Raw genomic sequence first — 26,057 nt, 5'->3', positions numbered from 1 at the left:
CGATTTGCTATTGGCTAGGCTGTGCCCGTTGAGTTTGAATTGGGTGGCGGTTAGTGGAAGATCAACCCGTCCCTCAGCTGGAGCTGTAAGGTTTCCTGAGTCTGTTTTGGGACCCCCAGGTTTGTTTCCGCAGAGTTCAGGATACCTAGACTCCAACGACTGAACTTCCGCTGCTCCCCGACCACTCACGCCCTCTTTCCCGGTCTCATTCGCTAACCCGGCAGCTCGGCCCCTCGCTGGACGCACCCTGGTGTCATGGCTCCTAAGAAACGCAGCAGCCGCGGGACCAGGACCAACACACTGCGGAGCCGGAAGCTCGCCTCCTTCCTAAAGGACTTCGACCGCGAGGGTAAGGGGTGGATTCGCGTGATCGTGAGTTTTGGGTGGGTTGGGGCGCGGGTGCGACGGCTTCGCACACCTGACGCGGGATCCATCGGCTTTCACCTCTTTGCAGTGCAAGTTCGAACCAAGCAAATTGAGTCCGACAGGCAGACCCTCCTCAAGGAGGTGGAAAATCTCTACAACATCGAGGTCCTTCGGCTCCCCAAGGCGCTGCAAGTCATGAAGTGGCTTGACTACTTTGGTAAGAGCTGCTAGCGTTTCCCCCGTGGCCGATTAGTGCTTATCTTGAAAACTTTCTATAGGGACTCATTCAGATGTCTTAATAAGGTCTTAAATAGCCACCGGTGGGAAATTGCCATCTGTCATAACTTATAAAAAAAAAAGTGATAGACCCATTGGAAAGAAGCGGGCATGAATTACCCTTCAGATGAGTGTTATTAGGATAGTGCTTCACACTTTCACTGCTCAGTGGGAGGAGAGCTTTAGAAGGTATATACCAGAGATAGATGACGGGGGGGGGGGGGCGGGGGGGGGCTGAAGGAAGAGGGAGGGAGGGAGGGAGGGAGGGAGGGAGGGAGGGAGGGAGGAGGAGGAGGAGGAGGAGGAGGAGGAAGAGAGAAAAGATCAAATCCATAGTACAAAGTGAGCTTCTGATTCTTGAAGGCTTTCAGAGGTTGGGGAAGGCCGTTCCACACTGACCTGACCTAGCCTAAGCTAGCCTAGGCAAGGATGCAGGCACTTGGTAGGACTATAAAAGTTTTCCTGCCGATTTACAGAGGAGGGAGAGAAATGCAAGACCAGGATACATCATGTTTTCTCCGCATCTCTGTGTCCAAGGGGAGAGTTGCAGGAGGGCACATCCATATTTTGGAGAGGAAAGAGGCAGTTTATGATCTGAAACCACCTTACTGCTCAGTGCACCTGAAACTGCCATCCAGCCCATGGGCAGGCAAACCATGGTCCTTAACTGGCCAGGTAACAAATAATTTAGATTTCTGGAATTGGATTTCTACTATAGTTCCAAAGGAGCTGTGATGAGTTTGATTTCTGGGCACAATGAAATGTCAGTTTCACGTAACTTTCACACATCTTCACACATCGGGGAAATACTTGTGCAAACTCGGCCTTCTAAATGAATAAATTAAGAAAAAGATGATTTGGTTTTGTCAGAGCTCAATTAGAACAGTATGCTCAAACAGCTCTGTCTTAAGGAAATTGCCAACTTAAAAATGAGCACCTCACTTGTGAACTGCAAAAATAAGAGTGGTTCTCTGACCAGAGAAAAATCCCAACCCATTTCCCACCACCATTGAAACCTCCAAGGAAACACGGAGCCAGACCACAATTAAAAACAGGGTTTTCGGGGTTGGGGATTTAGCTCAGTGGTAGAGCGCTTGCCTAGCAAGCGCAAGGCCCTGGGTTCGGTCCCCAGCTCTGAAAAAAAAAACAAAAACAAAAACAGGGTTTTCCAGTAAATAGCACAGTCCTGGGGTTCACAAATATTCTGTAATGCAGACTGGTGTCAGACTCAGGTCTGCCGGCCTCTGCCTTCTCCGTGATAGGATTAAAGGCGTGTCACCGCCCGGCCATGATGATGATTTGTAATGAGGAGCTCACCTAAGCTTTCATTCTATATCTTTTTGCCAGGACCAAGGGATATTGTCTCTGGAATTCAGTTCAGGCAGGAGTAGAGACCTAAGTAGCTTTTGAGTAATTTGCTGTACTGTGTAGATATGTATTTGTAGTTTGAAGCAGTCTGTTCAACAGTTTTAATGTGGCATTTGAGCTGAGTTTTAAAGAATGAGTAGAAATTTTTAGGGCACAGAGAAGTGTTCTGAGCAGAAGAAATACTTAGTATCAAAGCTCTGGGTCTGAGGATAGCCTGTCTGAGAAACAACAGGAACTCTGAAGACAGAGATGATGGAATCATGAGCTAGACAGGGAGGATCCAACTGGAGAAAGATCAAAAGACAGGCTAGAGGGTCCTTCACTGGTCCGATGGAGGAGGTAATTAATAGTGCTAGAAAGGTCATTCAGACCTGACAGTAACGAAATATGGTGTTCTTTTTAAAGCCCTAGGAGGAAACAGACAGGCCCTGGAAGAGGCAGCAACAGTAAGTGAACCATCTTGATTTTGTGTTGTTAGTTTGTAGGTTTAATTCTGTCAAAAAAAAAAAAATCTAACTACTAAGTGTATACTGTAGAAAAGGTTTTGTCAGGGGACATTATCCGTGTCAACTGAAAAAATTATACTGTGTCAAGATACTGCATATGTGAAGTCCAAATAGATCTCAGTCCTAAAAGAGGAGTGTGCTGTGTGACAGCCCCTTCTTTCCATCTGTGAGTTCTTCCTCTGGGCCTCCACCAACTATGGGTCAGAAACATTCAGAGAGAAAAAATTGTGTCTATACTAAATAATTACATACCTCTAAGCTCTGCAACTGGGCAACTATTCACATAGATTTACCTCGTGTTTAGTGCTCTGACTTGTTCAGAGAAAATTTAAAATAAATATAGGTTCATGCCTTTAGTTCCCAGCACTTGGGAGGTAGAGGCAAGCGGATCTCTGAGTTTGAGGCCAGCTAGGACAATAAATGAACTATAAGACATGTCTAAGTCGTATGCAAATATTACATTTTCTTTTTGATTTCCTGAGATAGTCTCACATAGGCCGGCCTAGAACTCATGATCTTCCTGCCTTCCGTACCTCCATGGGTATCAAAAACCAGATGTATATATGTGTATTTGGAGGATTTTGTTACATTTTTGCCCACGTGTTCTATATCACCTCCCCCTTTTAGGATTTATTTAATGTATATGCGTGTTTTGCCTGCATGTATGTATGTATGCCACATTCATGCTTGGTTATGGAGGTCAGAAGAAGGTGTCGGATCCTTGGGCCTGGAGTTACAGGTGGCTGTGAGCCACCATGTGGGTCCTGGAAATTGACCCTGAGTCCATTGTAAGAATAACTAGTGCTGGGGGCTGGAGAGATGGCTCAGTGGTTAAGAGCACTGTCTGCTCTTCCAGAGGTCCTGAGTTCAATTCCCAGCAACCACATGGTGGCTCACAACCATCTGTAATGAGATCTGATGCCCTCTTCTGGTGTATCTGAAGAAAGCCATAGTGTACTCACATACATAAAATAAATACATCTAAAAAACACACACACACATACACACACACAAAAAGAATGACTAGTGCTGTCACCCAGAGTTGTCTCTGCACTCCCTGCCCCCGCCCCCTTATAGTTTGTTAAGACTACAGAAATGAGACCATTCTGTATTGGGATATTTGGCTTTTTGTCCTGTGTAGCACCATGATTACAGGGGTGAGAGTCCTTTGCTAGTCACAGCAAGCATCTGTTAACCTTGCCTGGGTTTGTGTTAATGAAGTGACCTTTGGAAAGTCCTCAGACATACTGGATGGGGTCCTGTCTGCCAGGGAACTCAGCTATACTCTCAAAGGATTGGAATAAAGGCCTAAAAGTAAGCTGTCCTGCAATGGCCACCATCAGTCATGCCTGTGTTCTTCCATACACCCCTAAACAAACAGGTTTTGAGAGCCACCGGGGTGGGGAGGGCATGGGAGTTCTGTGACCTCTCCCCAACACTTTGCCCTACATAGCATTTGGTAGGGAAGCTTGTGTGTTTCCTTTTCCTTATGAAGGATGAATAATGTTAATCTATGAAGTAAATTGGAAATGGTCAGATTAGCTTATAAACATACAAATGTAGATGAACATGGGGAATTCATCAGAGGATAGGGAAAGAAATATAAAGTAAGGGCTTAAAAATAGGGGCTTGGACCTTTGGAGGGAAAGAGGTGACTGCAAGTTATGGGAGGTGAGGAAGAGATCCCAAAGAGAGCAGAGGCTATCCTGTTTACACAGGCAGTCTCCTAGGCCAGTGTTAGCCCTGCAGTCTGCCTGTGCAGATCTCTTAGGCAGCTGGGACTTCCGTTGGCAGGGCTCTGCCTACCTCTGCTGTTTGCTACTGCAGAGAATGGAGAGTGGGTTTCACCAAAGAAGCAGCCTGGTCCACCCACAGAGGTCTGTAATTCTGAGTAACCAACTGAAAGTTGCCAGAGAAGTGTATTTGGGGAAGGATGTTTTATTCCCCCACAATCTCTTTCTCTATTCCCTTTGTAGTAATTTGTATCATAAACTGCCAAATGGCATCAAAGGCTGACAAAATGGCTCAGTAGGTAGACATCACAACTGGCAACTTGGGTTAAATATCTGGAGTCCAGATGGCAGAAGGAGAGAGTAGTTGATCACGTGAGGCCTTCCTTAGACACACGCACATAAGTCTGTGAAGTAGAGTATTCCTCTGGGTTGAGAGAGCAGCTCTAGACTCACACAGTAGCAGGGGGCCCCTGTTTGAAGCCAGTGGGTCAGAATGGAAGGTAAGGTAACTTAAGGCTGCTGCTGTTAGGTAGGTAATGGGGAGGGATCACAGGATCTGATAATATTCTTAGACAGTATTAGAATTGAGTTAATAGGGTCCATCCTAGGATCCTAGCTCGGTTAGAGGAAAAGCTCACACTTTTGATCACAGATATGGTTTGTGTTATTTAGAATATAGGAAAGGGTAGATTTGTCATTCCTAAAGCATCAGAGGGATTCAGTTCCATTTTGTCAGCTTCCTTGTGTTCTTTTACCCTAAATTTGCAAGGGAAATAGAGAACCTTAGAGTTTAAGTTCCTTTAAATCTATTAAGTTGTGAGCCAGCCTAGGAGACTGGGTAATGTAGAGACTGACTGGCCTTACCATGCTGCACCGCTGAAGTGTACTAGTCCTTTCTAGAGACTCAGTACACCATAACCCTTCTCAGAATTCTCTCCTAGCATCACTCTCAAGACTGAAGGCAGCAAAGAAGGAGGCAAAAATGGAGGATTTATTTGTTCAGGCAGTAGCCACATCTCTGATGGCCGCAGCCATGTTACTAGTTGCCACCATTTTGGACAGGACAGAAAAAGAATGATTCTGACCTTGCAGAAAGTTCTATTGGACAGAGTTGGGAACTAGTCTGTCATTGACTTCAGAGTCCCTTGGCATGATAAAAATATATATAAACGGTGTGTACACACACTTGTCTATTTTTGTGGGGAGAAAGTTTATCATAGTTTGTATGAGTTCATCAAAATTGGAGTAGGAGTCTTTGGATACAGTAACTTAAGGGTTTGTAGTTTCGCTGAGTAGCAGGTCTCCATCAGTTTCAGGAATTAAAAGATCGTTAGGAGCCCGTCTTGAGTTAGGGAGAGGTAAAGCGTTGAGGATGTAGAAGGGTAGAAACACGTGAGACGGAAAGCATCTCGGTCCACACTCTCTCTCTCTGTAATAAGTTCCATGACTCATTCACTCATCCCCCTGCAGAGACCCAGATTTAAAGTTTGAAAACATTCTAGATGAATCACACTCATTAGCTAATATGTCTCTCTCAGTTTAGATTAGTCAGAGATACAGAACTGCAAATAAGCCTTGTGGTGCAGTGTGGGAGATCCAACACTACCACACCAAATTGAAAGAATTCCAACTTTAGCTTTGATATGAAATCCAGGGAAGGAATGGTACTTTGGCCCCAAAGTTCTGACCTAGGTTTATTGGGGCTCCCAAGACCACTGTGTAACTAGGCTTCCTTGAGCATGTTGGTCCTCCTGCCTCAGCCTTGCAAACGGTGGAGTTACACTTTTGGTGATTCCCTAGGAAGACAAGCCTCAGCCTATAGTTATACACATGGTGATGACACGTATCCCAAGGACACAAAGCAGAATGAGCAAGGTACACCAGGACATGTCCCGCGTAGTTCAGAGGAAGCCAAGCAGCTGGGCATGGTGGTGTATCCCGTTAATTCAAGCATTCAGGAGGCAGTGATAGCTGGATCTCTGGAGATTAGGGCCAGCCTGATATACATAGCGAATTCTGATAGCCAGGTATACATAGAGTGACCCTCTCTTAACAAAACAAAACCAGAGGAAGCCAGTTATAAGCTTCCAGGAATCTCCCTCCGGTGAGTCACAGGGCAAGCTTAAGTCAATGTACCTGAGCTGTCGTCTTAGCACACAAACTCATTCAAGACTCCATATAGATTTTCATGAGTCGTAGGCACTTAGGCATCCTCTGCCTAACAGAAAAGCAGGTGTTCATAACATGTAAACTATATTTATTTGCATGAAATTTAAGCACAGAGAGAGCTATTCTGTCAGGAATGAGGAATCCTGGAATCCGTGGTCTCCATAGACAGCCAAGATCTAACCTTTCAGTCAGGCCTTCAGTGTTAACTGTAACATTGTGTCAGTGGCCTGCCACCAGTAGTGAGCTCAAAGCCTGCCAGTCGTTACTACAGATGGGACAAAGTTGGCAGCAATGTCTCGCTTCCTTTTCATCAGCAAGGTAGACAACATGAGTCTGTGAGAGAACTATTTCTTGTTGAGCATAGACAGCCTCAGAGTGATCTTCTGATCACTGCCTTGCTCTCTACCCGTCCACCCATCCCTCCTGTGTCAAGTCATGTTTACGTGTGTCCCATGAAGAAAGGACTGACCATGAACCCAGTCAGCACTTGGCCGAGTGGGAAGACCCTGTCTCAAACAAACTAATAAGCAAATAAAATGGAAAAAGGTTTTCACATTCTGCTATATGTGTGTGTGTGTGTGTGTGTATGTGTGTGTGTGTGTGTGTTTGTTTGTGTGTGTGTGTGTGTGTACATAAACATACATACATACATGTGTTCATGGGCACAGCCAAATCCATTAACTCCCTTCTAAAGAAGTGAAGTAGTTGACGTTTGCCTCTGAGGAATGACAGAAGAGATAAGGGAAGAGAATGAGCAAACTATCGGCAAGGTCTTTGGTCTTGGGTTGGGTGGTAGGTTTATAATCCGTTTGTACCGTAACTTACCAGTTCTTATACGTGCTGCACTAAGCCTACTACTTCCTGGCTGTTTGTCACAGGCTGATCGAGACATCACAGAGATAAACAATTTAACAGCTGAAGCTATTCAGACACCTTTAAAATCTGTTAAAAGTGAGTACTTTTCCTTTTGTGTAATTTTGTTTGTATATGTTTATGGCGTGTGCCTGAGCACAGGTAAATGTGTGAGTGTGCATGGAGGCGGAGGCTGCTGACACTGGTGTTAGCCACTCTCCGCTTTATTGAGTCTCTTGCGGAACTCAGAGCTTGCTCTTCAGTCAGTCTGTTTAGCCAGCCCTGTCTCCATCCACTGGAGGCTGGGATTGTGGATGGGCATTCCCCTGGGTTCTGTGTGTCTGAACTCCATTCCTCACCCTCGCTTATGTGGCAAGCATGCTATCGTGTTGATCATCTCCCAAGACCTTTAATGGTTTAAGCCAGAGTCTCAGTGAGCAGTTCCAGTGAGCCTGGAGCTGGCTATCCTCCTGGCTCAGTGCTGAGGTTAGAGAGAGTGCCAGCATGCCTGGTGTAAGTGCATTTCAGAACCTTGTGGGACAGAGAGCTGAGGTCCAGGGAGCTTTGTGTCTACTCAGACCAGGCCACATTGGTGTGTCCTCTGGCCCTTGGTTTTGTTAAAGATAAAATTTTGAGGACTGGAGAGATGGCTCAGCTGTTAAGAGCCCTGTAATGGGGGTCCAATGCCCTCTTTTGGTTTGTCTGAAGACAGTGACAGTGAACTCACATACATGAAATAAATAAATAAATCTTAAAATTTTTTTGATTAGGGTCACTGTATTTGGTGATTGTAAGACTAATGTGTGAGCTAAAGTAAAAATGGAAGGAGGGGGAAATCTGTGCTGAAGACAGGCCCATGTACTTTCTCCAGAAATATGAGTTTTCCATTCCGTGGCATCCTCAGCAGACCTGAAGAAAATCTCAGAGAAACACTTTTGTCAGCATTAAGTTGTGGCTGCATTCACAGATCTGCCTGTGCAAAGTCCTCTCACATGTACGCCCCATTCTGTGAGACTTGTTACACTTACTTATTCAGGAATAGGGTAGTGTGTGCTGGTGGAGAAATTACAGTAGCTGGTTCTCTCTTACTGTAGATGTGGGTCCAAGGGACTGAACTCAGGATATAGTCATGGCAGCAAGCGAGTTTACCCACAAAACCATCCTGCCAGCCCATTTGGGAAGTTGAGCTAAAAGTAATGACCATGGAATCAGGTTGGGTGAATTAGAGCCTAGACCTTTACAAAAAAAGAGCTGGACCACACATGGCTGTCATTGCTCAGTGGCAGCTTGATAAACTCAGTGAGGGCAGGCCTGAGCCATAGCCCAAATGTGCAGGCCACTTTTCAGGGTATAACACTGATCCATTGCTAATTCTGTGAGCTTCTATCCATCACGCCTATCCTATAGACTGAGGAGAGCACGGAGGTATTGCCCACTGCACATTGGATGGGACTCAGCTAGCATTCCTGGTCCCTGTTCAGTGTGCTAGGTCCTCTATCTCTGTTTTCTTGTTTGTTTAGGTTTTGGTTTGTTACGATGGGATCTGTTTTCATAACCCTGGCTGTCCTGGAGCTCACAGCATAGACCAGGCTGGCCTTGAACTGGCAGAGGTCCACCTACCCCTGCCTCCCAGGCACTGGGGTTAAAGATGTGCGCCATCATGTCCGGCCGCCACTGTCACTTGGGTGTTTAGATAATCCCACCTTCTCTTTGAGCTCTGTAAATTTGCTTACCTGAGGCTTAGCAGGTGTGTCTTCTGGTTCCACCCCTGGGACTAAACAGAATTGGACCATCATCCCCCAACAGCTAACAATGTTCTTAGAACCCTTTGATGCTGCAGCTACATGGAAATCTGTTTTAAAATGAACAACAAAGCCATACATGTGGGACACATACCTGCCGTCCTCATACTGAAGGTGGAGGCAGAGGTGTGAGTAGTTCAGCTCAGTCTCAGCTACAGAGTGAGTGTGAGGCCAGCCTGGGCTAAATGGACGCACACACATGCATGCATAAATTCCTGAATTTTCTCCATGTAACTCCTGCTTGGGATTTTCTAACTCCCACCTTGTATTTATCTAGCAAAATGTTTGTTGGTAATAATCCGTTTTATTCTTTTTTAAGATTTATTATTTTATGTGTACGATACAAAAATTATATATACATCACATGCATACCTGGTGCTTGAGGAAGTCAGAGGAGGGCAGCAGATCCCCTGGAACTGGAGTCACGGTGTGAGCTACCACATTAGTGCTGGGAACTGAATCTGAATCCTTTGCAAGAACATAGTTCTTAACCATGCCATCTCTCCAGCCCTCCAGGAAATCTTTTATAGAAGAGGATTTAAACAAAGGGAAATAGTTGACAATCGGAGTGGTTTAAGAACTGTGGAACAGTACTGCAGGGCCAGTCCAGCATTCTGATTAAGACAGCTGACCCAAGAATGGTGGCGTACACTTGTAATCCCAGGACTTGGGACGCTAAAGCATGAGAATTGCAAGTTCAAGGGCAGCTTGGGTTATATAGTGAATTTGAAGCCAGCCTAGGATATGTATGTAGCAAGACCCTATCTATAAAACAACAAAAGAAGCAAAAAACCCACAAATGGAAAACCTACTAAAGAAGCAAAGGAGATGAGCATGTGACCTGGCGCTGCTGCTTTCTGGTCCAGCCGGCGTTAACGAAGACTCACTGGTCGCCTCGTCTGTGACTAAATCATGCCTGTAGTTATTTGTGGATTGAATGAACAGAAGGCCCATGGACAATATGAAACACAAATTATAAACTACTAGTTACTACATTGCTATTTATAAGTGACATGATTATCTTGGGAGAAACAAGGATTACCAAGGATGTTTAAGATGAATGAATGACTTCAGTGGAAATAACAAATTTTCATCTTTTAGGGGCTTTTACATGGAAGGCAGTGCCATGGACCCCACTGAGCAGAACAGGTTCTGACGGAAATAACTCTTATACTGTTTCTCATAGAGCGAAAGGTAATCGAGGTGGATGAAGCCATAAAGGAAGAGGAAGAAGATGAAGAAGAAGAAGGAGGAGGAGGAGGAGGAAGAAAGAGCCATAAGAATCTTCGATCTGCGAGAGTAAGTAGCAAGTCAAGCTTTGTTCAGAGTCAGTGCTAACAGACACTCGAGTACAGAAGTGTGTGGGTGAGGCGGGGGTGATGGCTCGGCAGTTAGCCTGCGGCCTTCTCTTGCAGAGTACCCAGGTTCACTCCCTAGTGCCCACATGGTGGCTCACAACTATATATAACCCAGTTCCAAGCCTTCTAACATCTTCAGCCTCCACAGCCCTCAGGCGCACACTGCTACACACGTGCATGACTGCAGACAAAACACCCGTGCATATCGGGCAGGCTTTCTGCGTGTGGAGCACAGTGCTGTGCCGCAGAGCTCCCCGACTGAGAAGACTGCACTCGGTCGGATAGCAAAGTCACCGTCGGCACGAGTGTAGTGAGCACCAGGATGAGGGGAGGAGGAGGAAGCTTTAGACACACAGCCAGTCCCTTCAGAGCGAGCTTCACTGGCTAAAGGAGAGAAGGACAAGAGCTTGGGACAAGCGAGGGAAATCTTTAAGGAACAGGAAGAGGTTTGGTTTGGCTGGGATGGAAGCTGTGAGAGAAATGGAGGTAATAGAGACCAGATAGTGGATGGCCCAGTGTCCTGAGCTTGAGTTTCTTCCACTCTGCCAGCGAGGCAATGGTAAGAGCCATCGAAATCTCAGAACTGTTCAGAATAAATGGAAGAGGGCAAGCAACTCAACCGGGAGAACCTAAAATTTAATGCCTATTTAAAAAAAAAGTAGGGATGATTGTTGGGGTGAGTTCTATGAAGAAAAGTATGCTGGGTTGGTCTAAGAAAGGAGAAAGCAGAGATGGTAAATGCTTTCTGGACTAGACAGCTGCTGTCCGGTGGCTGTAGGACCCTGGAGGCAGAGTGGCGGGAAGCGCCTGCCCGCTGCCTGCCCTGCTGAGTTAAGTACTTTTCTGGGCTACATGGAATTCCAGCATGGAGCTCAGCAGGGTGGAGAGAGAGGAGAGAGATTCTGGTGCCTGCATCTTCTTCATACATTCATGTGGGCTCTAGAGGGGAGGTGGGAAGGAATTCCTGATGAAAACTCACACAGCCAACCAGAAAGAGATGGCGGGGTCAGGAGAGAGGCACGGGATTCTTGTCAGGCATTCCTAGATCAGGTGAGGACCGCAGAGCATTCCCTGTATTGAGTGACCCTGTAGTGGTACTTTAAGGAAAGTAGTGGGAACAAGCCACCCTGAGTAGCTCCAAATTCGGTGAGAGAGCCTGTCTCAAACGAGATGGAGAGCACTGGAGGAAACAACCACTCTGATTTCCACAGGTCCGCTTGTGTCTGAGTGCACACACGTGTATACACGCGAGAGTTCCCTTTAATCTTGGCCTGCATCCTTTTTCTCAAAATCCTGGAGTTTTACATATTTTAGTTACTAACTCTCTGCAGTGGCCCCTGTGTGTTTGGTTAGGTTTTTAAGGCAGTCTCACTGTGTAACCCAGGCTGGCCTTAAACTCACTGTCCCCCTGCCTCAGCCTACCTGGTGCCATGGTGTTCAACTGTGATGAACCTTCTTTTTTTTTTTTTTTTTTTTTTCTTTTTTATTAACTTGAGTATTTCTTATATACATTTCGAGTGTTATTCCCTTTCCCGGTTTCCGGGCAAACATCCCCCTCCCCCCTCCCCTTCCTTATGGGTGTTCCCCTCCCAACCCTCCCCCCATTGCCGCCCTCCCCCCATAGACTAGTTCACTGGGGGTTCAGTCTTAGCAGGACCCAGGGCTTCCCCTTCCACTGGTGCTCTTACTAGGATATTCATTGCTACCTATGGGGTCAGAGTCCAGGGTCAGTCCATGTATAGTCTTTAGGTAGTGGCTTAGTCCCTGGAAGCTCTGGTTGCTTGGCATTGTTGTACTTTTGGGGTCTCGAGCCCCTTCAAGCTCTTCCAGTTCATTCTCTGATTCCTTCAATAGAGGACCTATTCTCAGTTCAGTGGTTTGCTGCTGGCATTCGCCTCTGTATTTGCTGTATTCTGGCTGTGTCTCTCAGGAGCGATCTACATCCGGCTCCTGTCGGTCTGCACTTCTTTGCTTCATCCATCTTGTCTAATTGGGTGGCTGTATATGTATGGGCCACATGTGGGGCAGACTCTGAATGGGTGTTCCTTAAGTCTCTGTTTTAATCTTTGCCTCTCCCTTCCCTGCCAAGGGTATTCTTTTTCCTCATTTAAAGAAGGAGTGAAGCATTCACATTTTGATCATCCGTCTTGAGTTTCGTTTGTTCTAGGGATCTAGGGTAATTCAAGCATTTGGGCTAATAGCCACTTATCAATGAGTGCATACCATGTATGTCTTTCTGTGATTGGGTTAGCTCACTCAGGATGATATTTTCCAGTTCCAACCATTTGCCTACGAATTTCATAAACTCGTTGTTTTGATAGCTGAGTAATATTCCATTGTGTAGATGTACCACATTTTCTGTATCCATTCCTCTGTTGAAGGGCATCTGGGTTCTTTCCATTTTCTGGCTATTATAAATAAGGCTGCGATGAACATAGTGGAGCACGTGTCTCTTTTATATGTTGAGGCATCTTTTGGGTATATGCCCAAGAGAGGTTTAGCTGGATCCTCAGGCAGTTCAATGTCTAATTTTCTGAGGAACCTCCAGACTGATTTCCAGAATGGTTTTACCAGTCTGCAATCCCACCAACAATGGAGGAGTGTTCCTCTTTCTCCACATCCTCGCCAGCATCTGCTGTCACCTGAGTTTTTGATCTTAGCCAATCGCACTGGTGTGAGGTGAAATCTCAGGGTTGTTTTGATTTGCATTTCCCTTATGACTAAAGATGTTGAACATTTCTTTAGGTGTTTCTCAGCCATTCGGCATTCCTCAGCTGTGAATTCTTTGTTTAGCTCTGAACCCCATTTTTTAATAGGGTTATTTGTTTCCCTGCGGTCTAACTTCTTGAGTTCTTTGTATATTTTGGATATAAGGCCTCTATCTGTTGTAGGATTGGTAAAGATCTTTTCCCAATCTGTTGGTTGCCGTTTTGTCCTAACCACAGTGTCCTTTGCCTTACAGAAGCTTTGCAGTTTTATGAGATCCCATTTGTCGATTCTTGATCTTAGAGCATAAGCCATTGGTGTTTTGTTCAGGAAATTTTTTCCAGTGCCCATGTGTTCCAGATGTTTCCCTAGTTTTTCTTCTATTAGTTTGAGTGTGTCTGGTTTGATGTGGAGGTCCTTGATCCACTTGGACTTAAGCTTTGTACAGGGTGATAAGCATGGATCGATCTGCATTCTTCTACATGTTGCTCTCCAGTTGAACCAGCACCATTTGCTGAAAATGCTATCTTTTTTCCATTGGATGGTTTTGGCTCCTTTGTCAAAAATCAAGTGACCATAGGTGTGTGGGTTCATTTCTGGGTCTTCAATTCTATTCCATTGGTCTATCTGTCTGTCTCTGTACCAATACCATGCAGTTTTTATCACTATTGCTCTGTAATACTGCTTGAGTTCAGGGATAGTGATTCCCCCTGAAGTCCTTTTATTGTTGAGGATAGCTTTAGCTATCCTGGGTTTTTTGTTATTCCAGATGAATTTGCAAATTGTTCTGTCTAACTCTTTGAAGAATTGGATTGGTATTTTGATGGGGATTGCATTGAATCTGTAGATTGCTTTTGGTAAATTGGCCATTTTTTAGTATATTAATCCTGCCAATCCATGAGCATGGGAGATCTTTCCATCTTCTGAGGTCTTCTTCAATTTCTTTCCTCAGTGTCTTGAAGTTCTTATTGTACAGATCTTTTACTTGCTTGGTTAAAGTCACACCGAGGTACTTTATATTATTTGGGTCTATTATGAAGGGTGTCGTTTCCCTAATTTCTTTCTCGGCTTGTTTCTCTTTTGTATAGAGGAAGGCAACTGATTTATTTGAGTTAATTTTATACCCAGCCACTTTGCTGAAGTTGTTTATCAGCTTTAGTAGTTCTCTGGTGGAACTTTTGGGATCACTTAAATATACTATCATATCATCTGCAAATAGTGATATTTTGACCTCTTCTTTTCTGATCTGTATCCCTTTGATCTCCTTTTGTTGTCTGATTGCTCTGGCTAGAACTTCAAGAACTATATTGAATAAGTAGGGAGAGAGTGGGCAGCCTTGTCTAGTCCCTGATTTTAGTGGGATTGCTTCAAGTTTCTCTCCATTTAGTTTAATGTTAGCAACTGGTTTGCTGTATATGGCTTTTACTATGTTTAGGTATGGGCCTTGAATTCCTATTCTTTCCAGGACTTTTATCATGAAGGGGTGTTGAATTTTGTCAAATGCTTTCTCAGCATCTAATGAAATGATCATGTGGTTCTGTTCTTTCAGTTTGTTTATATAATGGATCACGTTGATGGTTTTCCGTATATTAAACCATCCCTGCATGCCTGGGATGAAGCCTACTTGATCATGGTGGATGATTGTTTTGATGTGCTCTTGAATTCGGTTTGCCAGAATTTTATTGAGTATTTTTGCGTCGATATTCATAAGGGAAATTGGTCTGAAGTTCTCTTTCTTTGTTGTGTCTTTGTGTGGTTTAGGTATAAGAGTAATTGTGGCTTCGTAGAAGGAATTCGGTAGGGCTCCATCTGTTTCAATTTTGTGGAATAGTTTGGATAATATTGGTATGAGGTCTTCTATGAAGGTTTGATAGAATTCTGCACTAAACCCGTCTGGACCTGGGCTCTTTTTGGTTGGGAGACCTTTAATGACTGCTTCTATTTCCTTAGGAGTTATGGGGTTGTTTAACTGGTTTATCTGTTCCTGATTTAACTTCGATACCTGGTATCTGTCTAGGAAATTGTCCATTTCCTGAAGATTTTCAAATTTTGTTGAATATAGGTTTTTATAGTAAGATCTGATGATTTTTTGAATTTCCTCTGAATCTGTAGTTATGTCTCCCTTTTCATTTCTGATTTTGTTAATTTGGACGCACTCTCTGTGTCCTCTCGTTAGTCTGGCTAAGGGTTTATCTATCTTGTTGATTTTCTCAAAGAACCAACTTTTGGTTCTGTTGATTCTTTCTATGGTCCTTTTTGTTTCTACTTGGTTGATTTCAGCTCTGAGTTTGATTATTTCCTGCCTTCTACTCCTCCTGTGTGTATTTGCTTCTTTTTGTTCTAGATCTTTTAGGTGTGCTGTCAAGCTGCTGACATATGCTCTTTCCTGTTTCTTTCTGCAGGCACTCAGCGCTATGAGTTTTCCTCTTAGCACAGCTTTCATTGTGTCCCATAAGTTTGAGTATGTTGTATCTTCATTTTCATTAAATTCTAAAAAGTTTTTAATTTCTTTCTTTATTTCTTCCTTGACCAGGTTATCATTGAGTAGAGCATTGTTCAATTTCCACGTATATGTGGGCATTCTTCCCTTATTGTTATTGAAGACCAGTTTTAGGCCGTGGTGGTCCGATAGCACGCATGGGATTATTTCTATCTTTCTGTACCTGTTGAGGCCCGTTTTTTGACCAATTATATGGTCAATTTTGGAGAAAGTACCATGAGGAGCTGAGAAGAAGGTATATCCTTTTGCTTTAGGATAGAATGTTCTATAAATATCCGTTAAGTCCATTTGGCTCATGACTTCTCTTAGTCTGTCGACATCACTGTTTAATTTCTGTTTCCATGATCTGTCCATTGATGAGAGTGGGGTGTTGAAATCTCCCACTATTATTGTGTGAGGTGCAATGTGTGTTTTGAGCTTTAGTAAGGTTTCTTTTACATATGTAGGTGCCCTTGTATTTGGGGCATAGATATTTAGGATTGAGAGTTCATCTTGGTGGATTTTTCCTTTGATGAATATGAAGTGTCCTTCCTTATCTTTTTTGATGACTTTTAGTTGGAAATTGATTTTATTTGATATTAGAATGGCTACTCCAGCTTGCTTCTTCTGACCATTTGCTTGGAAAGTTGTTTTCCAGCCTTTCACTCTGAGGTAGTGTCTGTCTTTGTCTCTGAGGTGTGTTTCCTGTAGGCAGCAGAATGCAGGGTCCTCGTTGCGTATCCAGTTTGTTAATCTATGTCTTTTTATTGGGGAGTTGAGGCCATTGATATTGAGAGATATTAAGGAATAGTGATTATTGTTTCCCTTTATATTCATATTTGGATGTGAGGTTATGTTTGTGTGCTTTCATTCTCTTTGTTTTGTTGCCAAGAGGATTAGTTTCTTGCTTCTTCTAGGGTATAGCTTGCCTCCTTATGTTGGGCTTTACCATTTATTATCCTTTGTAGTGCTGGATTTGTAGAAAGATATTGTGTAAATTTGGTTTTGTCATGGAATATCTTGGTTTCTCCATCAATGTTAATTGAGAGTTTTGCTGGATACAGTAACCTGGGCTGGCATTTGTGTTCTCTTAGGGTCTGTATGACATCAGTCCAGGATCTTCTGGCCTTCATAGTTTCTGGCGAGAAGTCTGGTGTGATTCTGATAGGTCTCCCTTTATATGTTACTTGACCTTTTTCCCTTACTGCTTTTAATATTCTTTCTTTATTTTGTGCGTTTGGTGTTTTGACAATTATGTGACGGGAGGTGTTTCTTTTCTGGTCCAATCTATTTGGAGTTCTGTAGGCTTCTTGTATGTCTATGGGTATCTCTTTTTTTAGGTTAGGGAAGTTTTCTTCTATGATTTTGTTGAAGATATTTACTGGTCCTTTGAGCTGGGAGTCTTCACTCTCTTCTATACCTATTATCCTTAGGTTTGATCTTCTCATTGAGTCCTGGATTTCCTGTATGTTTTGGACCAGTAGCTTTTTCCGCTTTACATTATCTTTGACAGTTGAGTCAATGATTTCTATGGAATCTTCTGCTCCTGAGATTCTCTCTTCCATCTCTTGTATTCTGTTGGTGAAGCTTGTATCTACAGCTCCTTGTCTCTTCTTTTGGTTTTCTATATCCAGGGTTGTTTCCATGTGTTCTTTCTTGATTGCTTCTATTTCCATTTTTAATTCCTTCAACTGTTTGATTGTGTTTTCCTGGAATTCTTTCAGGGATTTTTGCGATTCCTCTCTGTAGGCTTCTACTTGTTTATTAATGTTTTCCTGTGTTTCCCTAAGTGTGTTCATGTCTTTCTTGAAGTCCTCCAGCATCATGATCAAATATGATTTTGAAACTAGATCTTGCTTTTCTGGTGTGTTTGGATATTCCATGTTTGTTTTGGTGGGAGAATTGGGCTCCGATGATGGCATGTAGTCTTGGTTTCTGTTGCTTGGGTTCCTGCGCTTGCCTCTCGCCATCAGATTATCTCTAGTGTTACTTTGTTCTGCTATTTCTGACAGTGGCTAGACTGTCCTATAAGCCTGTGTGTCAGGAGTGCTGTAGACCTGTTTTCCTCTCTTTCAGTCAGTTATGGGGACAGAGTGTTCTGCTTTCGGGCGTGTAGTTTTTCCTCTCTACAGGTCTTCAGCTGTTCCTTTGGGCCTGTGTCTTGAGTTCACCAGGCAGCTTTCTTGCAGCAGAAAATTTGGTCTTACCTGTGGTCCCGAGGCTCAAGTTCACTCGTGGGGTGCTGCCCAGGGGCTCTCCGCATCGGCAGCAACCAGGAAGACCTGTGCCGCCCCTTCCGGGATCTTCAGTGCACCAGGGTTCCAGATGGTCTTTGGCTTTTTCCTCTGGCGTCCGAGATGTGTGTGCAGGGAGCAGTCTCTTCTGGTTTCCCAGGCTTGTCTGCCTCTCTGAAGGTTTAGCTCTCCCTCCCACGGGATTTGGGTGCAGAGAACTGTTTATCCGGTCTGTCTTTCAGGTTCAGGCGGTGTCTCAGGCAGGTGTCCTGCCGCTCCTGGGCCCTCCCCCACGGGAGCCCAGAGGCCTTATACCGTTTCCTCTTGGGCCAGGGATGTGGGCAGGGGTGAGCAGTGTTGGTGGTCTCTTCCGCTCTGCAGCCTCAGGAGTGCCCACCTGACCAGGCGGTTGGGTCTCTCTCTCACCGGGTCTGGGAGCAGAGAGCTGCTGCGGGCCGGGATCCGCGGGTTTGGGACTTCCGGTAAACACAGAACGTGCCCGGTCCTAGAGAAATTCTGCTTCCGTGTGTCCCAAGCTCCCCAGGCAGCTTTCTTGCAGCAGAAAATTTGGTCTTACCTGTGGTCCCGAGGCTCAGGTTCGCTCGTGGGGTGCTGCCCAGGGGCTCTCTGCAGCGGCAGCAACCAGGAAGACCTGTGCCGCCCCTTCCGGGAGCTTCAGTGCACCAGGGTTCCAGATGGTCTTTGGCTTTTTCCTCTGGCGTCCGAGATGTGTGTGCAGGGAGCAGTCTCTTCTGGTTTCCCAGGCTTGTCTGCCTCTCTGAAGGTTTAGCTCTCCCTCCCACAGGATTTGGGTGCAGAGAACTGTTTATCCGGTCTGTCTTTCAGGTTCAGGCGGTGTCTCTGGCAGGGGTCCTGCCGCTCCCCCACGGGAGCCCAGAGGCCTTATACAGTTTCCTCTTGGGCCAGGGATGTGGGCAGGGGTGAGCAGTGTTGGGTGGTCTCTTCCGCTCTGCAGCCTCAGGAGTGCCCACCTGACCGTGATGAACCTTCTTATGTTGAGTTTTACTTTTCCTTCTAAAAGGCCGTTCTTCTCCTCCTCCGTTTTTTATCTTTCTTTTCTCCTTTGCTAGGCTTTGAGTGACTTCAGGTTTGTGCCTTTAGGTCAAAAGATGCCCTCCATCCAAGAAGAGAACCCAGTCTATACAAGGAAGAAGCAGAAGCAAAAGGTGATTGGTTTTTCAGGGGTAGATGTGTCGTTTGCTTTTCTGGGAGAATCCCCTTCAGTGTGGCGGAAATAGAGAGGCAGACAGAATTCTGGGGAATGAGGGACAGCAGCTAGAGCCACCTGATATGGGTGCTGGGGACCGAATTTGGGTCCTATGGAAAAGCAGGACATGTTCTTAACCATAGAGCCCCCTTTCCAGCCCCATAATTTCTGGAAATGCCCCTCCTGGCCCTGCTAAGTTAGGGATTTCCATGGGTTCAGATAGATCTCGGGGACTCCACGGGAACCCTTTGTGAGGAAGAGGGAACAACTTGGGGGCTTGTGGCTGCATGTCTTTGAAGGAGAGCTGGCCATACCAGGGCACTGACTACTGCCCAGAGAGAATGGGAGCCTTTTATGGTCTACAGGCTGGGAATTCGCATGCTGCCATAGGCTGAGGGGTTCAGCCTGTCTGCTCCTCACTACTGTGTGGTCGTAAAAGGAAGCTCTTTACTGTGATGAACATCTTGAGCTGTAAATGGATGTAAACAGTGCTCCCTCCCGGGCAGCTCAGAGGCTGCATAGTGCGATGGGTTCAGGACACCATCTGACGTGACCATTTGCCTCTGTGGCACCTGCGACTTGACACCCCTCATGGCTCTATCTTACCTGCAGGTTAAGCCATGACTTTGTGACCCCAGCTATGAGCAGGCTGGAGCCATCTCTGGTGAAACCAACCCCAGGCATGACACCTAGGTTTGATTCCAGGTGAGTGAGGGCAGCAACACTTGGACTGGGTGGAGCTGCAGTGAACAGCATGGGTAGTACAGGTGATGGACCTGAGTAGTTGGTGTGGGGCACCTCAGAGCACAGCTGAGGTTGCCACTGTTGGCCCCTGCCCTGACCCTATTTCCAGTTCCTCACTTGACAAGAGCATAGGCCTGTGGTGTCTGGAAAGCCTCTGCTTTTAGCCCTCCCTAATTCTGGTCAGATGGCATTTAGATATGAGTCGTTGCTTACTTCTGTGCCTTTGGAAGGAAGAGAAGTGATTTCACCTTTCCTGAAGCCAACTTAACAAGACCATTTACAGCAGAGGCGAATACCTGCCCTGGGGGCTGGTGAAGTCTTTAAGGAGTGGTGATAGCACGGACTGGTGATCCCAGCCTTCAGAGTTGGAGGCAGGAAGATCAGTTCAAGGTCATCCTTGGCTATACAGCCAGTTTAAGGCCAACCTGGGCTACGTGAGACTTCTGTGAGAAAAGAAATGAGAATGGTGTGTTGCCCTGTTCTTACCCACGTAAGGACTGAAGACCCATAACTTCTAAGGAGTGGAATAAGAAGTGAGCAAACTGGCTACTTCTGCTTCCTGCTTCACGGTTTCTAGAAGGAGCTAGGGAACCATTTTGGAAGAAACATATATGAGTACTATCTGGAGAAGGGTGATCTGGGGGTCAGTGACGTAATCTCTGAATCAACTGCCTTTGACCTTGAGAGTTCCTAAGGGCGGGAGCACAGGAACCTGTGTTTGGTTGTGTAGTCGGGTGCTGTACAGAGTGCTGGCCTTCAGTTTGCTTGGGTACGGCTGACTTTTGCTGTCTGTCTGTCTGAGGAGTGCAGCCTCCTTTCTCCAGCTGTGTTTAGTCATTACAGCTTGAAAAATATTTCCCCTAAATTTAGAATTTGCCTTCTTAGAAATGTGTGATTTGAAAACTAGAGCCTGAGATCAGATGGGGTTGGAAGGACTTGTGAAGGTGTCATTCCGTCTGCCCAGCCATCTTCACAGAGTTCTCCACCCTTTAGGGTCTTCAAAACTCCAGGTCTACGAACCCCAGCGGCCAAGGAGCAGGTTTACAACATCTCTATCAACGGCAGCCCTCTCGCAGACAGCAAAGAGATCTCCCTCAGTGTGCCCATAGGTGGCGGTGCGGTGAGTGGCACCCTGGAAAGCCAGGCTACAGTGTGCTGCACACTGAAAATCCTCTTTTCCCTGAGTTTTCTACCGACACCTGCTTCAGAGACTGAAAAGTCCCTTCGGAGGGTGGGTCCTAATTGGCACCGCCTCAGCATGCGGAACCTGGTGCTCTCTCCCGGGCCGAGCCCATCTGCCGTTCAGCTGCCTTCTGCTGCCCTTGAGAAGCATCTCTGGGCACAGTGGGTTTGGGATACTCCCATCTGTGGTGGGTGCAGTAATGGGTACTAGAGAGAGAGCAGAGGAAGGCACAGCTGGGCTGGGCTGGGCCAGTGTGGCTCCAAGTCAGCAGTCTTCAGAGGTCCTAAAATGGGCTGGCCTGGCTTCTTAGTGCTTCAGGGAGCAGGTTACCAATTCAGCCTGCATGAGAGGAGGGACTGACCTCCAGGTAGTTGTGTGCCCACTGATAGCACTGATGGTGTCCTTGTCTCCTGACAATTCACCTACATCGTCCTTTCTCCATCCTGGCTGATTTCTGTCACTACATGCAGAATCTCAAGGAGAGCCTGGCTGGGTACTCTGGCTGATTAGTGTTCTGATCTGAAAGAGTATGTTTCACCCTTTCTCCCTCCGTCTAGAGCTTGCGGCTATTGGCCAGTGACTTGCAGAGGGTCGATATTGCTCAGCTGAATCCAGAGGCCCTGGGAAACATTAAGAAACTCTCGGTGAGTCCCGCTTTGTCTCCACCGGAAGAGGGTCGCCCTTGACACTGGCCTTTGTGGGGCTTTACTGTGCCGCTGACAGCACTGTTCCATTTGCTGTCTCAGTTTAAATTCTCAGGAGGAACAGCCTGTCAGCTGTGCTTCAGTGGGTGGGAGCTTGGGCTACAGGCATGGCTGCTGGAGGCCCACCCTTGTGTACATCAGTGAAGGGTAGCACAGGAATAGGATAGGCCTTGAGCTGAGATCCTCAATATGTACTAAGGTCTCATAGACCTCAGGCGAGAGTCACCCTCCAGCACCCGTGTGCCTCACTTGAGAAACGAGTCCCCACGTACTCGCTGGCGAGTTTCCAAGACAAACAACAAACAGAAGGAAGAGTCCCTGAGATCCGGACTGGGGAGCTGTAGAGACAGCTACGCCTAAGAGTGCGGACTCCTGCAGTCCCCCAGGTTGGCTTCCAGCAAGCATGGCGGTTCATCTGCGTTCCAGTTCCAGGGGATCCAGTGTCCCTTCTGGCCTCCACAGACACTAGACACCTTCACACACATAAGAGAAAAACAAATCTTTAAAACCACCCTGTGCTGAGTAGACTAAGAGCTGACTGGGCTAGTGTGCCAAGCGCATCTCAATGCCCTCTCTCCTTGTTTCAGAGTCGCCTTGCTCAGATCTGCAGCAGCATCCGGACAGGCCGATGAGAGGACGGCAAGGCACACAGGTGGCAGCAGGGACTGCAGTGGCAGAACACACACCTGTGGGTGCCTCACCTGCCACACCTGCAGCGGTGCTTTGCGTCTCTCCAACAGCTGTGATGTCGTGCTGCACACTTGTAGTTAGTGGGAATTTAGATGGGGAACACAGGGCTAGTGGGGGTCTTTGTGTGCTTGGTGTGGAGTCACTGAGAACCATCCGTGGTTTGAGATCCCACCGGGGCTGGACACTGCTTGGAGCACTGTGGAGGGCAAGTATAACCTTTGCCCCGGGACCCAGGCAGGCTATGCAGCCAGCATAGGGTGTGTGGTCCTTGCAGGTCTAGGCGCACGGCTGGCTCTCCCTGTTCTGTTCTGTTGTTATTTCTGTCCTCTGGACGGGAGTGCTTCAGATGGGTTTTCTTTTGCTGAGGGTCACACACATCAGTTTCTGAGCAGTTAGCGTCTCAGCCGACTCGTCCTATGGAAAGCTTGCTGTTTTCAATAAATCTTAGTTTGCTATCGTTTTTAAGTCAGGACTCGGTCTCTCTGGTTGTTTGGGAGCTGCAGCTACGTGGGCCTGGACAGCTGCCTCCTCGGGAGTGTAGAAACATTTTCAGTAACAATATCTCGCCTCTAAAGGGGACCCCAAGATCCAGAGCTCTGTGTGTTCCCCACACTTTGTTCCAGGAGCTGAACACCAGAGTAAATGAGTGTGGGGCTTGGCCAGGCTGTTTCTTGCCCATGTCACAGCCCTGGGGTTAAGGTAGGTCTCTCCTCCCACCCCCTGCAGCTCTCCACAGTGATTGCCCCTTACAGTTCGGCTCCTGGCCCTCCATTCGGCTGCCTTGTAATGCTGGAGCCTCTCCAGGACTCCCCCCTACTCCCTGGGCCCACTGGGTGGCTTCCCTCCAGTGGTGGCTTCAGCTTTCTGCGATGACCCTAGAGGTCAGTCTCTAGCTCACATCTATGCTCCAAGGCCCAGGAGACCCATCTACCTGTGTCCTAAGCCGCCTTGGAGCAACTTGCATGCACATCTCCAAGCCAGCCAGCCATTTCCTGTCCCCAACTCCACAAAAGCCATAGATACCACTTCCTCCAGCACCTTGACTTGACTGGTTTGTGATGTAGCCTCGTGACACCCAGTGTGTCCCATGTGCCCCGGCCCTTGTCCAGTTCCTTTTCCTGTGTCTCCACTAGACTTTGGCATTCTTCATAGCAGAGAGAGGTGGTCAGAAAGGGAGGTTCTTGGGCTCTGCTCAGAATTCCTTCACAACTGCTCAGCGCTTCAGCAGTGCCACACAGGAGGACCATAACACACAAGTGTTTATTACTTGGTACTGCATATAGAACCCAGAAATATAAACACATCTCCAGAGTTTCGCAAAGGAGCCTCTACCCACAACCAGTCCCTCCCTCCCTCCCTGGGTGGGTGACAGCAATATGGGTTGCAGGTGACCTCCCTCTGTCCAATGAACAAGCTCTGTATATAAAAATAAATCTGTGGAGGGTCCCCAGTGGCCCAGCACCCTGTATCATGCTGGTGCCTGTGCAGGGCTGAGGCCTGGGACCCCTCGGGATTCTAGGACCTCCTCATCAGAGGGGAGGTCTACCCTGGACACCGAAGTCCTGCCAGCACAGCCAGGGACCCCTCTGCAAACAGCTGGGGAGGGGAGGAGTTTGACCTTAATGACTGATGTAGCTGGAGATGGGGATGAGGTTCTGATAACCCAAAACAGGGCACTACTGGTGCCCAAGAGCCTTGGACGTTGAGCCAGTTTTCCCTGGAGGGAGGATGAAGGGAGATCGTGTGGGGATGTTTCAATTCCCCCAGTTCTGTCAAAGGGAGCAGTATCCCAGTCTACCCCAGTATTCCTGCAGTCACTGAGCTCAGTCAAGTGCCCAGGGAGTAGAGTTGGAAATGGGGTAGGGTCTGAGGAAGAAAGAGCTGCTGCTGGCAGGTCAAGGCCAAAGGCACTGCTGGGAGTCCCCAAAGTCGAATCGTGGTTTCCAGCCCCCTCCCTCAGGCTTTCTGTTAGTCATCCTTACTTGGATTCCAAGCCTGCTGATGACTCCATTCACCCCAAGGAGACAATACCCTGCCCATCAAGGCCTTACTCAATTTTGACTTCATTTAAGAAGCCTTTTTGGACACCCCCCACTACACAAACATAATCCACAGTCCACCTGCCCATTTCCCCTGTGCCCCAGGGGATCCCCTCCTAGTGTGCTCCCTCCAGAGGTACTCTCTGTATCCTGCCTACTCCTCTCCACTCCCACCTACTCTGTCTCAAGCCTATGCCACCCTTCCTCCCTACCATAGCAAACAGGCATCCATCAGGGGTCATGTAGACAAACAGCCCCAGGTCCTGTACACATCCATGCCTTTCTGCCCTCTGGGATGGCTTTGGTCTCAAGGTCTCAACAGCTGCCAGGGTCCTTGCTTAGCACCTTCAAGAGCTCTGAACAGCACACAGGGAGGCACTCTGGAGGGGAACTGTACTCTAGTGTTGAGGGACAGAGCGGCCTGAAGGGGTTCAACCCAGGGACCATTCACTGTGCCGCCCAGGGAGGAATGCTGGTGCCATGGGGCAGGGCAAGCTCTCTTGAGGGCCAGACTTCTCCCTGGATTTCGGTCTGGCATTAACCCTGGCTCTGAGACTATACGGGCTCTGACTTCCCCAAGTATATAGTGTGATTGGACCAGCCTATCCACTCCCTCAGTCTCATTCTCCTTTCCACCCTCCAGAATGCAGAGTAAGCCCGCTGTGCTCTTCTGAAATCACTTCCAATCAAATCAGACATCGGCCCAGGGCGAGCACCAGGACTTTGCATGACCTACTAGGAGCCTGGCCCTCATCCTGAACTGCCAACCCCAAGGCAGGAAGCCATCAGCTCTGGAGTCTCCACCTGGGGGCCCAGTCCCTGAGCTCAGCACCACTTGCCTGCTAGGGCCTTGTCACCAGTGTGCAGATAGACCTAGCCAAGGCACAGGATGTAAGGGGCACCACCCACTGGCTCAGGCTCCCATACTCTGGTGCCTACGCAGCTATGGTCCCTGTCAGAAACAATGGGTCTCTCACAGGGACTCATATTGCCCAAGTCAAAAGCTCTCTGGAGAAATGAGATGCCCACTGATTAGGCCCAACCCCCACTGAGTGTGGGAGTCTAAGGGGCCTGAGCCAGGACAACTGAAACTGTCTTCCCCAACCAACACCCTTGACACCCCAACCTTCCCTTGACACCCTAGCCCTCTTCCTACTGTTATGTCTGGGGCCCTCTCCAGGGATCTGAACCTCGTTTTAGGACCACTAGGTCAGCAAGGTGTTGAGAGGAAAAATGAAATGGGGGGACAACGTGGTACCAACCAGCTCAGAGGCCACTGAGAATAAGCACTCCTCCCACCCTAGGGGAGTGTCGCTTGTAGGTCCTGGGGCAGGGCTGAGCGGCTCACACTTGCACCCCCTGACCCTGTAGTTGTAGCACTCGAGTCTGCAGGGCACTGATCCCACTAAGGAGGGCCTCTCGATGCTCCGCAGAAGAGATCCCAAGGCTCCCCAGGTCCCTGCAAGGAGGAACAGTTACATCCAACTGAGCCAATCCTTCTACCCCTCCCATGGAGCCAACCCTCTCCTTCCCCTTCTCAGGACAGGGAAAGGTCCAGGACTAGGACAGGTAGGGCTTTCCCATGTAGGAAGGAGCTCTCTCGGGTCCCTGAACCCCGGG

The 26,057-nt window shown here is 47.2% G+C and overlaps 2 protein-coding genes across 4 annotated transcripts in view; one reads left to right on the top strand and one right to left on the bottom strand.

Annotated features, from left to right (window-relative positions):
* Nucleotides 1-30: 30 nt before the first annotated feature.
* On the top strand, nt 31-22,863 carry Cdca8 (cell division cycle associated 8). Of its 2 annotated transcripts, XM_087550618.1 has the most exons (11): nt 31-119; nt 225-349; nt 455-583; nt 2,416-2,456; nt 7,297-7,369; nt 10,259-10,371; nt 18,972-19,036; nt 19,690-19,782; nt 20,815-20,941; nt 21,562-21,648; nt 22,296-22,863. In XM_087550618.1, exons 2-11 carry the CDS (start codon nt 256-258, stop codon nt 22,338-22,340), a joined length of 867 nt encoding a protein of 288 aa, XP_087406744.1. In that variant the 5' UTR covers nt 31-119; nt 225-255; the 3' UTR covers nt 22,341-22,863.
* A 776-nt stretch (nt 22,864-23,639) lies between these two features.
* The window catches only part of Epha10 (EPH receptor A10), a 34,594-nt gene continuing 32,176 nt past the window's right edge, over nt 23,640-26,057 (bottom strand). For both annotated transcript variants that reach the window (NM_001395095.1, XM_087548389.1), the window contains 1 exon segment: nt 23,640-25,896. In NM_001395095.1, coding sequence (NP_001382024.1) covers nt 25,782-25,896 — 115 coding nt within the window. In that variant the 3' untranslated portion in view covers nt 23,640-25,781.

The sequence above is a fragment of the Rattus norvegicus genome, chromosome 5 (assembly GCF_021556685.1).
Source record: "Rattus norvegicus strain SHRSP/BbbUtx chromosome 5, alternate assembly SHRSP_T2T, whole genome shotgun sequence".
Classification (NCBI taxonomy): Eukaryota; Metazoa; Chordata; class Mammalia; order Rodentia; family Muridae; genus Rattus; species Rattus norvegicus.
Note: the sequence above shows the minus strand (reverse complement) of the source record. Positions and strands in the feature narration are given on the sequence as shown.

Bases quoted from the DNA above. Each gene is read 5' to 3' on its own strand.
- Cdca8 (XM_087550618.1), top strand. From the start codon at position 256: ATGGCTCCTAAGAAACGCAGCAGCCGCGGGACCAGGACCAACACACTG. The intron at 350-454 runs GTAAGGGGTGGA...ACCTCTTTGCAG, and splicing joins AAAGGACTTCGACCGCGAGG to TGCAAGTTCGAACCAAGCAA. The intron at 584-2,415 runs GTAAGAGCTGCT...TTCTTTTTAAAG, and splicing joins GAAGTGGCTTGACTACTTTG to CCCTAGGAGGAAACAGACAG.